The sequence below is a fragment of the Physcomitrium patens genome, chromosome 8 (genome assembly GCF_059467195.1).
Source record: "Physcomitrium patens ecotype Gransden chromosome 8, ASM5946719v1, whole genome shotgun sequence".
Taxonomy (NCBI): Eukaryota; Viridiplantae; Streptophyta; class Bryopsida; order Funariales; family Funariaceae; genus Physcomitrium; species Physcomitrium patens.
Genome location: NC_143417.1, coordinates 14,375,333 through 14,389,558, shown reverse-complemented (window position 1 = coordinate 14,389,558; position 14,226 = coordinate 14,375,333). Strand labels below are relative to the sequence as shown.

At 32.6% G+C, this 14,226-nt stretch overlaps 1 protein-coding gene across 3 annotated transcripts; it reads right to left on the bottom strand.

Annotated features, from left to right (window-relative positions):
• Positions 1-8,015, bottom strand: LOC112286061 (E3 UFM1-protein ligase 1 homolog). 3 transcript variants are annotated; one of them, XM_024527597.3, is made up of 23 exons: positions 7,879-8,015; positions 7,225-7,564; positions 6,681-6,992; positions 6,231-6,506; positions 5,832-5,879; positions 5,615-5,680; positions 5,312-5,415; positions 4,995-5,088; positions 4,613-4,669; positions 3,994-4,426; positions 3,626-3,786; positions 3,430-3,495; positions 3,094-3,162; positions 2,908-2,994; positions 2,496-2,564; positions 2,296-2,342; positions 2,065-2,128; positions 1,816-1,893; positions 1,614-1,676; positions 1,049-1,141; positions 721-936; positions 472-524; positions 1-230 (listed from the first exon to the last, which is right to left on the bottom strand). In XM_024527597.3, the coding sequence occupies exons 2-21, from the start codon at positions 7,396-7,398 to the stop codon at positions 808-810; spliced, it is 2,490 nt and encodes an 829-aa protein (XP_024383365.1). In that variant the 5' UTR covers positions 7,399-7,564; positions 7,879-8,015; the 3' UTR covers positions 1-230; positions 472-524; positions 721-807. The 3 variants fall into 3 exon arrangements, with proteins under 3 accessions (XP_024383365.1, XP_024383367.1, XP_090108791.1); XM_024527599.3 differs by having other exon boundaries at positions 3,626-3,783; XM_090252665.1 differs by having other exon boundaries at positions 7,863-7,994.
• Between the last annotated feature and the right edge of the window lie 6,211 nt (positions 8,016-14,226).

Here is a 14,226-nt window from a genome sequence, read left to right as displayed (position 1 = left end):
AAAGAAGAAGAAAAACACTTAGGATTAATGGATGAAGTTTAAGGATGTGTTGATCGAGGGTATAATCAACCCAGTAAAAGTCCCAGCAAGCAAGAAAAAGCCATGTCATCTGCGAAAGGTATGCATGCCAGTTTAAATGAAGTGCTAGTGGCGACCACGGAGACCCGCTTCACGAGATGTCTTTAAAACGACTTCGCACTCCAGCAGCAAACGATCATTTTCTATGGTACCTGCAGGAACAGCAGAGGAGTGGCTTAATTTTTCCTATGCAGCGAATCATGTGACGAAATCTGGCTCTCCAGCCTACATTCTTCGAAAGGTTCAAACCGTTTACATGGAAAATCTCGATAGCGACGACAAGCACACAATGCCCTCTCACACTGAATTGTCATATCTACGGAGCCTCCCGTCAGAACTTATTCTAGCAGGAAAGTGAAGGATCCTGCATCAGCCATTCTTTAGCTAGCATACCTTTCTGTGTTCAGCTAATATGAATGGCGCATGAATTTTAGTTCCCCGATGGTCTGCATTACAATCACTTATAAGTCAAATGTCCCTAAACCATTTGCCCCGCACACAAAGATACCAGAGAGTAGACATCAACTTATTATTATAAGTCGAGAAAGCAGATTTTGACGTAGGTTTATACCGCAGTATGAACCCATGTAACCAGTTTGATTCAGATATACCATGCAATTTGCTATCAGAGGCTAGCTGTACCGTGTAGAAGCAGGCCTTTTTTCTTTTGTTCCTCTCCCGAAGAAGTATACTTTGATCCAGATACAGATGAGCTCTTAAGGCAGAGCGTCATTGTTGTTGCTTGTCGTTAGTGGTCGAAGCAGATGACGAAGATGGTAATACCATCGACTTTAACTGAGGAATAAGCGTCTTTAACTCCTCTTGTTTCGTGATAGTCTCATTAGAAGCATCAGTTTCCTGTTTCAAGTTAACAATGATCTCTTTGAAGATTAGAAAGAAATGGCATAAAAGATAATTATATCTACATAGGAACAAAGGAAACCATTGCGTGAAAGGGAAAGGGGTGAACCTCTAAGTTGGCCGAGGTCTGCAAAGATAGAAGCTGCACGGTGCCGTTGTGATACGCCATTAAGACCTCAAACAATTCATCAGGAATCGATCCCTGTACTCAGAAAGCATCACGAACACATATACATCTTAAGTTGGCGCATCATGTATGCTTATACTTGAGTAGCTCTCCTAAGATTCCTTAACCCGTCACTTGCTATGGGTGACCTCAGAAAACACAGACGTGATATGAATTGCATACTCGATTTTCTAGGCGCATTGTAACGCCTGGTTCTTTGGAGCCACACACTATATAAAAATTGATTGACCCAAGCAGAAGAATTGTCTACATCAACTCGGAAGTATTGTCCAGGAACCATGGCACTCTTAGATACAAGTAGGGACATAAGAACTCGAGGCCTCAACGCACAATTTGTAACAACTTGGCACACAAGTAACCAGCTGGCATCCTTCTCGTATCCACCTTATATGGTAGTACCCGAGGTTTAAGTTAACCAAGAGACTCTCAGAAGATGGCCCTGAACTGCTTTGAATAAAAATAATGTGGAAAATTGTGGAATACAAACCTTTAGTCGCATGATAGCTGCTAACATAGCCCTGCCTGGTGCCTGGAGAGCACGACTATGAACCTGTGGCAATTCAAGAGGATTATAACCAGTCACAGTGCATCGAGGATAAATACAGCACTGTAACGAACAATAAATGACAAAGAAATGTAAGAAGATCAAAACTTATAATTGAAATAGAGAATGGAAAGGAGATATTCACCTGAACAAATAGAAGGCCCACAACTTTTGGTAACAATGCTACAGAATCAGTCTCATCCCCAACTTGTGATGTCAGACCCTGTATCACCACCAAGCATCCCTTGTTACACGCTTAACACTACATCTCCATAGGTTGTGCAAGTGCTATTGATAACTTAACATTGATTCAAGAAATAGAAGATTCTAATACGCACAAAAGTGCAAGAGACGTGAGAAGGCACAGCCAAACCCAACTCACGTCAAATTTTACCTTACGATAGGAGAACATCAAGGCCCTCTCAGATTTTTTGTCAAGCTTCTTCACCCGCAAGCCACTGTAATCCAACACGTGACATAAGAACAATTAGTCTTTCTCTTTTTTTCCTTCGCAAAAGTAACTTATTGCTTCTATAATCACTTGAAACTGACACGAAAATAATATGTTCGACCAGCTCAGCTTCCTGCACCCATTTCGACGGATGGCCAACGATTGAAACAGTACCTCTCAGTCACAGCAGCTTCGAATGTCCTTTCAAAAGCATCCACATTCTGCATAAATACACCCTTACATTCTTAATATTGAAATACAAGCCAAGATAATTAAACATGGATGTGGCACATAAATCAAGCATCATCATTTAATTCTGATAAATTATTTCCTTTTTTAGATTTCTCTAAACAAACTCTAACAAATATGGACACCTTCGCTTCCAAACTTTCAACGAGCTCCAAAGCCTTCGAAGATAAATTGCGCGCTGGCAGAGACTTAGCCTGCATTGTCGTCAACAGAAAACATATCAAAAAACTGTTAACAAGCAGTAAAAATTATGTACAAGGCTTCAGTATTACAAAGACCCTTCACATGAACTATTAAGTTGTCTGATGCATACATGGAGCAAGTAATAAAGTAATTTACTTGAAAGACTTGAGCTTCGCGACAAAGAATTGTTTAGCGACTGTCGTACATGGAGAAAATAATAGTTTTCACGCTAATGCCATGATGTCCTGAGCGTTTGATACCATCAAATTTACTTTAAAAAGTATCTGTTAGTATCACCATTGAAACTTGAAATCGACCCAAATTTCTCGCCTAAAAGTACTAACGACATCATACCATGGCCGTTCTCTGAGAGGTGTTCAAGAGCTCTGTTTCTTTGGTAGCTGTTATGCCCACTTCTTTATCATCTATATCGTCTTCTGCCTGCATCCTCGCATGACAAATACAACAATCAGAACCAGCTAAAGCTCTCACCGTCATTTGCAATCAAATAGAACATCGACATGTGCATAAAAGGCCTACCTGGGCAATCAGAAATAAATCTACTAATTCAGCTCCTGTTGTCCGCAAGAGATGTCGATGCAGCAACACCTGAGGAAGAACAGTGAAGGCAAATTAAGTTAAAGAGATACTTCTGCAATGACAGCAGTTGTACCAGTTACAAAAAATACCAATGTGAATGTGCAAAGGAACCCAATGAATCATGTAAAGTTATTGGTATGTGATGAAGCACAGAACAAACTAATACAAAAAAATGAGGATAGATCCATGTCTCTATCACTTCCAACAAATCAAAACCTTCATTGTATGATTGTCACCTGCACTTCCTATCTGCTCATAAAATTAAATGGTACTTACTCCAGTTTTTTCATTGTCTTCGAAAAGGTTAAGTGCCTTGGAAAACAGCTGGAAATTCGAATAGATCTGCAAGATTGATCAAAGCATGATCAGCTGCTGAGCTCAGCAAATTAACTAACATCATATCGTAACAAAGATGCAACTGTATCACATTCACGACCCTCACCCATGGCAAGCAAAAAAATGGAGTACTTGCCTCGTCGATTTTATGCTGCAAGGTGTCCAGGCGACGTCGACGGTCTTCTGCCTGGGCTGAGAACAATGCCTGTTTTGCATGTATTGCTGCAGCCATCACCTTGGGTTTGAGCAAATCTGCTAAGGCTTTTACAAGAATGCCTTCTTCTACTTCTTCTTCTGCTGCAGAAAACAAACATGGATATTAGGAATTCGACCTGAAACATCCCTGCGCTGGAAATTAAAATATAGCTCTTTCAAAATTTGACACACAGTATTGATACTTATAGAATCAGTGCTTTGTCCTCATAAGCTATCCCACACAAGTACAAGCACCACATCTCCCACAGGACTCGGCAATGAGATGTCCAGACTGGAAAAGATCATTACCGATTCCCGCACTTTCCAAGTCTGGAAACCACTCCAGAATTTTAGAAGTCAGAAACTCCACAGTAAATATGTTGTCCTCATCATTTGCTGAGTTTGGTCCTGTTCCGCTTTTGAACCCCTTCGACACACCAGCGACCGCTTCTCCAGAAACCTTCTCTCCCTTTGATTTACCAGCCCGTCTTTTGCCCTTCCCCTCTTTTGGGACAACCGCCTCAATCTCTGGTGCTGGTCGAGTTGCTCCGTTGCTTTGATTGCCTTTCTTTCGTCTTCCTCCTTTGAGCTGTCCAGAGGCATCTTCTGTACCAGTATCTGTTGTAGAAATTCCAGTGACTCCTTCAGAAAGAGACTGAGTACTTACTTTGTTAAACTTCTTGTTTTCCACCCTTTTCTTGGTCAGATCACGAGCCAGATTCTCTAATTTCTCAAGAAGATCCTGACCAAAAGAAGAGATTGTTAGGTCCTGGTGATCCAGGTTGGGATCCAAATATTTTCACAAATAGCACTACACTTTGAAATGAAAAGTGGAAACAAAAGCGACAGATCTAAAAATAGAAACAGTATAAATTGTAGGGTGACGAAAACAGAACAGTGACTAAGGTATGAATGAAATCTACTATACCTTAACGAACGTAGCACTTAGGACACAAGTATCAGCCAGAATAACAGCGGTTCCATCCTGGAACAACATGGAAAAGCAAATGTTGAATACAGTAACTCTCCGTGACAAATGTACAAAGCAATTCACTCCAAAAATCATTGTTTAAGTCAAAGGAAAATCGAAGCTGCGAAATCTACAGTTCCATGCAAACTCAAAACTAAAGGCAACAGATGAGTAGCAAGTAACAATTCTAATAACCTTAGTATTAATAACAAGCTAAGACGAGACAAAAGGCTGACCACCTGTGGCGTCTTCTCTATTAACCACAATAGTTTCTAAGAAATTACTAGTACTCATTAGTAAACATTCATAAGATTTGATGCAAATTGTTAGATGTTCTTACCTTAAGGGCTTTCTGAACAGTAGGACAGAGTACCACCAGTTTTTCTGCATCTGAAGGTCCAATGGATGAAGGTACCAGTGGCAAAACGTCAAACCTGCAGGTATAAATTGTATGAGTGAATCCCAATCCACAAATATCACAATAAAATATGTAAAGCTAACTTAACACGACGTGAACAAGGATCAAGTCGTGAACATCATAAATAGCTTAATTAAATAGCCCATCTTTTTTGACGAGAAATTGCTCTGCTCCTGCTGGAACCTCCAACACTTCTTCTGTCCACTTTTCCAACAAAACGAAGCTGAAAAATCATTTACCATGACTTTCCAGCAATAGCCTCCTCTGCCGCCGCATCCAACTGGCTGATGAGTGAAGAGTGAACGAAGACATCCTCCAGAGCAACCCCATCCTTGTACATTTCCTGCAAGTCAATAAAGAAGGATTTAAACCGCTTGTCTTGATAACATTATTAAACATCAGAAACTAACAATTCCCTGGAAGTAGATTTTGTAAGATCAAAAACCTAACTTGGAAATACAAGCAATTGAAGATTAGTCACATGAAAAACGAGAATTTTTCTAGTCAAAACATGATGTCAAACCATATGATAAAGCGAAAACCTGTAGATATTGCTTCGGTTGAGGCACATTCAGCTTCCGCAGTGTATCAAAAGTAATGTAGCCGTTCTGTTCAAATCCTCAAGTTAATCAGTAGCACTTCTGGACAACACAAATCAAACTAAAGATAACATAGCAAGAAGCTTTCTACTGAAGTTAAATACTTGTTGATGTCTAACATCATAAAATTGTTGATGTCTTGAAAGAAAGAGGAACAAACCTGCGAGAAGAATGCTTCCACACTACCCCTCTGTGCTCCTGCAAACACCTGGGTAACGAACCAAAGGTATTCAGATCTGACCAGTGTTTATTTGCTGGTGAGACTTGAGATCAACAGCTTGGACCAAGTTATTTATAGGTTTAAGTCGGATAATCCAGTTTCATTTCAAAACATGCAAAATTCTACTGCCAAGATAAATCTGTTCCACCGGCGGGTAGGAGGGGGGCGCGTCGTAGGGCACATTAAACAAAACGAAGAAGATCAGAGAGCACAAGACTAATTTTACAAAAGACATCGTTTAAATTCTATTATATAAACTTAGTTAACTCATAGGATTTAAAAAAGGATCTTCAAGTATGAAAATAAATTTCAGAAAACGTGGCCAAAAAAGCCACATACCGCAGGCGTATAGACAGCGTTTCCACCTCGAAGTGAGCCCTTCACTTCTCCATCCGCTATGAGCTGATTAAGAACTGACTGGAAAAGACCTCCATCTGCAGTCACTTTAGTAATAGGTCCTTCGTCAACCTCTCGCATTTGCTGTTGAAGAAAGCTGGAGAGAGTAGAGACTGATGTTGGAACCATTATAGCCCGAACAGCGCCTCGAACAGTCGCCCGAATCCGTGCAACAAATGCAGGAGTGTATAGCTGACCCCCTTCCAGCTTTCCATGGATCTGTGATATGCAGCAATGACTCTCAGTGTATAATGTGCTCAATTCAACAATACTAAAGCATGACGTGGGGCAACACATATCTACCTGAGCATTTTGCACAAAAAGTGGTCTCTGCGGCAACCAAAATTGATGCCAATGAGCACCCAATTTGCTATCTCAAATGCAACCACTTACCGATGTCCCCAAACGAGCAGACAAAACATTGGTCATCAGCTCAGCTCCGACTGTAAACCGACGCGCAAGCTCTACTATTGAAATCTGGCCAGCGACTTCCAGCGACTCATTGATTTCTTCTGCAATGGAATCCCAATAACCGGAAGAAAGAATTTCTCCTTGCATCAAAGATAACGAGGGATTGTTTTGCACAATCTGCTGAGCTTGTCTTTCACAATGTACCAATTCTACACCAAGAGTGCCAGATAGGTCCACTAGTGAAACTCGACCAAGCCGCTGGATTTCCGATTCAATCTCACGCTTCAATTCGTCCTGCATTGATCCATACAAGTCGCTAAGAGAATGGTTAAGAGAACATACGTCAGAATGCTTGTGTTTCACAAAATCACCTCACAGAAGTGGCAAGAACTCTGTACGGTAAGGCCCTTGCTAAAGACCTAAAGTATATCCTACAATCGACAATCTGTGACTCGATGGTGAGAGTGTCTCGCAACGCCATACTAGTTGTCGCGATGATGGAATTGGGGAAAGGTAATCCTCTAACCTGAGTAATGTACTCTTTTCCAGAGACTGTATGAAGCAGGTCGTTATCCAAGAGCTTGAGCGCCTGGAGCTTGGACACAAGTTCCACCACATTTCGTTCCGAGAGACGAACCTTGGCCTTGGCATTCTGAGTTTGCTCAAAAAGCTTCTGCAGCTCTTCAAGCTCCAAATCCATTGCAACTGGATACCACCAAAGCCTATCCTGCACTCCTTTTCTTCAGCTTCTTTGAAAACCTTAGACGACAGATCTTCTCTCACAAGCGGTCAAAGCTCTTCGCCTTCTTAATCCACAAGCGAGAGAAGAGCTCTAATTGATTAGACTACCAATCTGAATTCTTTCCCTGTCATTCAACGAATTCGCAAGAGAATTGTCAAAACAAAAGTTAAACTCATCGCATCATAGATGCATGCACCTACGAAAATCCTAACAAATTTCTAAAACCCTAACATAGCAAAAACAGAGCAAACTTCAACAAGCTTTCTAAAATGAGCCTCGAATCTCAACCTCGGCCACTCTCGCACAAAAAAAAAATAAAAAAATAAAAAAATCGTTCTATTCCACTACGACTAAGCATTCAAATCACATCAGCTACGATCAAAGCAATAGAATTCGCAAAAAAGGTGTCAACAGATACATACACTCCAGCGTACTTACTGCATTCGATACAGCGGCGTAATCGGAGCAGATTGTCGCGTGAAAGAGTACGATTCAGCACCTATGGCGAGCATTGCACTCGATCGATGAATCGATTCGATTACTCAATTCCTCGGAGCTTCAAATCAATGGCTGCGGCAAACAAGTTTGACTTGGGAGATTGCCAGGGGAGAGAGGCCTGGGCCCTATGACCGCCTGCTAGGGTGCTTGCGAGACCTAATTCCGATATCGCTCCATCCAGGACCCTGTATTGTGATGGCTCAGTGGTGCACCTCCTTTGATCCCCTGTATAAGCCACTGGTAAGATATCGACGGTGGTTTAGGAAGAAATCAAAATAAATAATCGATAATCGCTGCTCCTTCATTTTATTGTTACAACTCATTCCATGATCCATAAAATTTTATTCTATTTGAACATTGTAGTGTTGTGACCTCGTGTTTTAACTAAAGTGACACTTGAGTAGTTTATTTAGATTTTTAAACTTTTAGAATTATGACATAAAAAAAAAACAAAACAAAACAAAACAAAACAAAAGTAAATGTTATAATTTATTATATATCATGTTATACATACACACAAAAACACAAGCATGTAAGTATATATATATATATATATATATATACAGACACATACACAAATCCTTTTTGACTTTTTTATGTATGTTCAGTTTTATTGCTTGTTTGTAACTAGTAACCAGATCTTAATGAGAAAGACTATTTTGTCTGTTATTTGTGTAAAAAAAGCTTCTGTAATAGCACAACTTTTGCAAATTGTATTTTTTTATATTTGTCTGTTTTTTTATAATATATAAATATACAAAATTGTTTTTGATAATAATATTTATATATTATAATTGTTTTTGATAATATATTTACATATTATAATTGATCATAGTTAATAGTATATTTATATATTATATATTGTAACTAATTAAAATTTTTTATAAATAAATGTACAATCTAAATTGAAATTTATAATTTAATTAATTTATATAAAATAATTAATAATATTTAATTTGATGATAATAATTTTAAATTTAAGTTTATTTTTAAAATTATGGCTATTTTTAAATTTTTAATAATAATTTATATGAAACTTTACTAGAATTTTAGTTTTTTAAGTGAATTAAAAGTGTTTTAAAATTGTTGTGCACATATCAGAAATTTCTATATAAATTGATGTATTTGGTATTTCTTATTAATTTATATAGATCTTGAAATTTTACCAAATGAAAAAAAAACTACTAAGCATTTTAACAAAATAACATTGCATAGAAAGAAAGATCCTAAAAACGTTACTAGTTATTTGAAAGGTATTAAAATTTAAAAAAACTAAAAAAATATAAAATTTTATTATTTTAAAAGATAAAATTAAAAAAGACCAAAAAATATCCCTATATATATACATATATTTAAAAATCTAATGATATAATAAAAAATATTAAATTCTATACAATAATTTTTGAAGTTTTTTTTTTTTTTTTTTTTTTTTTTTTTTTCGCTATTGAGATGAAGCATTGGAAACTTCAAGAGGTGGAATAAGATTTGAATAATTTATAGAATATAAAGGTGATTTTTTTGCTTATTTTTGTATTTAGATTTAAAGATAAACACATTTAAATATATCAAATAAATTGGACTAAAAGTCACATAAATTAAATATTTTGTTTTATTTAACTTGTGATAAACTAATGTTAGTATGAAGATAAATATAAACCTTTATAACTAATTTTAGAGGATTTTTTTTTTTTATAAATGTGTCAATAAAATCTTATGATAAATATATAATATTGTATTTTACTTATTCAGTTTGAAGATTTATGAGTTCTTATTGTAACTTACAATATTAAGTGATTTTTGTATGATTGTAAGGTTATTGAAGTTTATTTACTTTGATTTTTATAAAATATTTTTTGCAATTTTGTATCCAGTAAAGAATATATATTTTTATTTATATCTTTGTGCCGATTCTTTACTTGTCTAAATTTTATAAATAATTTATGTATTGCTTACACATATGTAGATTATTTAACCATAATTTTTTCTTAATTCAAATATTGATACTTGGAAAAAAATAACAAATATGATATGAAAGTTCTTTTTAATCCAAAAAAGCCCAGACTGGTTAATTTTAAATCGTCAAAGAAATCTAGAGGTTGCAACTGTATTTATTGAAAATGATAGTCTCCATTATACTGATTTTTGAAATTTTCTAATATTCATTCATTTTAATTTTTGTATGAATTTTGATATACTAAAGATCTCATATATATATATATATATATATATATATATATATATATATATATCTATATATATATATTCAAGTAAATATAAATAAATAATAATTATAAACACCATGTCACAAATGCACGAAGAAAATAAATTATTACTTGAAATATGTTTATTTTATTTTATCATCACAACCAACATAAATATTGATTAGAGAAAATACATAAATTTGACTAAAAATATCAAGTCCATTTACTTACTTTGCACTTATATACTTTCATTGATATTTCTAAAATTAGTTATTATTTTTGTTTACACTTATTGTTAGCTTTTGGATCGTTATTTTAAATCAACACAAGTTCAACATATATATTTTTAGATATCCCACTTGTTACTTCAGAATCATGTTTAATAAAGATTTAGAAAAAAATAACATCTTTTAAAAATCATAGAACAATCCTTCTAAAATCATTGTTTAATTATGATTCCTTTTTTTTTTTTTTTTTTTTTTTTTTTTTTATAATAAATACATCATTTTTAACAAGTGATATATATATATATATATATATATATATATATTTTTGGCAAAGATCTATTGCTGTCAAGAAAGTAATCTACTTGAAATAAATTTCTATTGGTTAAGTAATATGAGTTTGTTTTTCGTTTAAATATGTTTAGTAAGAATAATAAGAAATTACAAAATTTAATTTTTTTTAATGCTCTTCTACCATGTATAGTTTGGTAATTTCTTAAGAAAATTCCTAATGTGTAATCCACCACCTCTTGTAAAATTCTTTAATAAGCTCTTATTGAATTTAAATGTTACTTACAAACAGTTTTAGTATTTTGTTCCTTTGCTTAAGATACTTCTATAAAACTCTACTTATGAAAAAAAACATCTATATGTTTTTATTTGAATCTTCTTAAATCTACATTCTTTTTTATTATTTAGTTTTTAGAATAAATTTAAATATATTATTATTTGAAACAATCCACCATCGTAAATATATTATAAAAACAATCTAAAAAGCATAGCCAACTATAACCTTTCAATTCTTAAAACTAAAATCCAATTAATATTTGGTATTTATATCTTGCTATGAGTTATAATATTTTTATCATTGTGATTTTTTAGTATCCATATATATATATATATATATATATACATACAACTTTTTTGTTTCTTTTATACATTATTCTTAAAATTTAATATTATACATTTATTATAATAATTTTTAGCATAATTCTTAATATAAAATATTTTAGTAAAAAAAATAGAAATTATATTGAATAGAAGTGAACAATCTATTTTAACAACCACTATAATATCTAAGAAATTGTATTCTTTTAAATCAATAACTCCATCCTATGATTCAATCTTAAGTTGTACATAATCCTAAAAATTGTAAATTATATATTGTTTTTGAACCTAATTACATGCATATTTCTATTATTATTTTTTCTAATAATAAATTCAAATAAAATAAACATAAACATAAATAATTAGTATCATTTTCTTTTTTATATCATAATTAATCTATTTTAATAATAATAATAATAATAAAGTAAGTAATTTTAAAAACATAATTATAAGTATATTTTGTTTTATTATTTTTATTATTATTATTTTAAAAAGGAAAAAAAATGGATGTACTACATGTATAAAATATAGAATCTAAATATAATAAAAGATATACACTTTTAAAAACCTTCAAAGTTATATATTTTTTGCAAAAATCTTTTAAAAAATAAAATAAAATCGATCATTTTGTTGATGTCTCTCATATTTTTGGTCTACATATATTTTTTTTAATTAATATTTTTATTCTAAATAATATTTGATTTATGATATTCTAACAAATATCCTTTAATATGGTCAAAACTAATTCAAAATATTAATAAAATCCAATGTATTTTGTAATACTTATTATATATAATATTTTATTTACATTGCTTAATTATTTAAGAATACACACATGGCATTGCTACCTCAAGCACATGTAATGTGAATTAATACAAAGAGTGGCAATAATTAATCAAACAAATTATCGCTACAACCACAATATGCATTATGACTAATCCTTTAAAAGAAAGACTAAGTGGAATAAGAAATCAATTGCAAGTTAGCATTAGATATTATAAATACATTTTAACAGAACAACTTAGAAAAGCCAACAATATTATGATATGCAAAATTGGATGCTAAGTCACATTAGATTTGTGGTATAATAAATTAGCTTATATTTTACTATGTTACTTTGTATTGTTAGATTTATCATTTATTTTATTATTTTTTATTCAACACATGATCTCATCTTGCTAAGTTTTAAAAATACAATGAAGAAACATTTCTTGACAAAATATTAGAGAGACAATCAAAACATCAATAGGGCCTAAAGATTACAAAATAAACTAATCAAAGAGATGGATTGATAAGACTAAAGAAGGTTGTATTCTTGTCTTTATTTATAATACTTGGAAGAGCAAAGGCTTAGAATTGAAGCTTTTCATGTCTTACTACATAAGCTAATTTATGACTTATTAGAGAAGTCTCAAGAAGTCATTCAAGAAGCTTCTTGAAAAGATTTGTAGTCTAAGTTATATTATATGGCTTAATTTCTAAACTATTTTGAAAGCTTCATAGAAAATCACATAACATAGCATAGCTCTTAAGCCACCAACCACATACTTCTACAAATTTCTTAAAATATTTTAACTAATCTTGTACCATATTATAAAGATTGTTGTATTTTCTATCAAATGTATTTTTACTTCAAATCCAAAGCCTACAACACTTTTTTACCTCCTCATCACTCTTTGAAACAATTTCAAAATAAAAAAATAAAAAAATAAAAAATAAAAAATTACAATACAAATCAAGTGTTTCTTACTCTATCAAAGAAGAATCAAAGAGTCCAAATGCACATGGAAAGTATTAAATTTGTTAAGTAGCTAAATTACTATCTTTGAGAAAAACTAAAATATTAAAAATAATAAAAAAATCTCTAAAATACCTATAAAACTTTTATTTAAATGAATTTTAAGTATCACAAAAATATAAAATAGATTCTAAAGTCTTTTATAAGACTTTGATAAGAATGATTTTGTGATCTTGTAAGGTCATTTTGAAGAAATTGATAAATATTTAAAGACCTCACAAGATTTTTAAGCTAATAGATATTTTTAAATATTATAATAAAAATAAAAATAAAAATAAAATAACTTTATTTTAAAAAAATAGGAGGACCACTAATTAATATAGTATTTGTAAAAATCCCAATAGTCATTTCTCCTTTTCCAACTATTAACTGTAACTCAAAATTGGTGTGTACCTTGATCTTCAAGTCTTTCAATACCAAGCCAAATTTCACCTTGATCTGACTAGTAGATCTATAGATATCACAAAAATCCTATCCAACTCCAAATTACCAACTTTCAAAACCCTCTTGTGCTAAAAACCAAACATCTCTAAATTACTTTATTAGATTATTATAAATTTTTGTATATACTTAGTACACCCAATAATCCAAATAATATCAAATTTTGAACCATAGATGCTACATCTATTATATGAACTAGCCAAAATTACTAGCCCTAGTTATATTATATAAAATCCAAATCACTAATACAAACCCTGACTTTCAATAACAATTGTTAAGTCTTCAAAAATCTTCCATAAACAATCCTTATGCCTCTAAAAAGAACATCAAGCTAGCTCTCAAATCCTATCCTTTGATCTTCAAATAAATCCCTAATTTGCCCTAGGCGGTCATTTTTGCGACTAGAGGTCTGATTTTTGACCATGTCTCACAAATGGTTGATCCTCGGATATCAATCTAATCTATCCTAAGGATTTTTTAGCCCAATCCTACCCTCAATTTGACCCTAGTATGAATCATACTGACTATTTGGGTCTTCTAACCTGATTTTATCAATTTATGGCCTTTCTAAGGTAGTAAAAGAATTTCTATATCCTGAAAGGTAAAAATACTGACTAATTTTTATCTACTTGCTATTAACATAAAAAATAGGCTAAGAGGCTTTCATAAACGTGTTATTAAATTTATTTGAATTATTATTGAGCTAATATAATAGAATATTAATTAAAAAATTATT

What these genes read in the sequence shown, in the direction of transcription:
- LOC112286061 (XM_024527597.3), bottom strand. Translation starts at nt 7,398, where the DNA reads ATGGATTTGGAGCTTGAAGAGCTGCAGAAGCTTTTTGAGCAAACTCAG. An exon ending in CTTGGAAAGTGCGGGAATCG is followed by an intron (nt 3,787 to 3,993) that starts GTAATGATCTTT and finishes TGTTTTCTGCAG; the next exon opens with CAGAAGAAGAAGTAGAAGAA. An exon ending in ATTTATTTCTGATTGCCCAG is followed by an intron (nt 2,995 to 3,093) that starts GTAGGCCTTTTA and finishes GCGAGGATGCAG; the next exon opens with GCAGAAGACGATATAGATGA.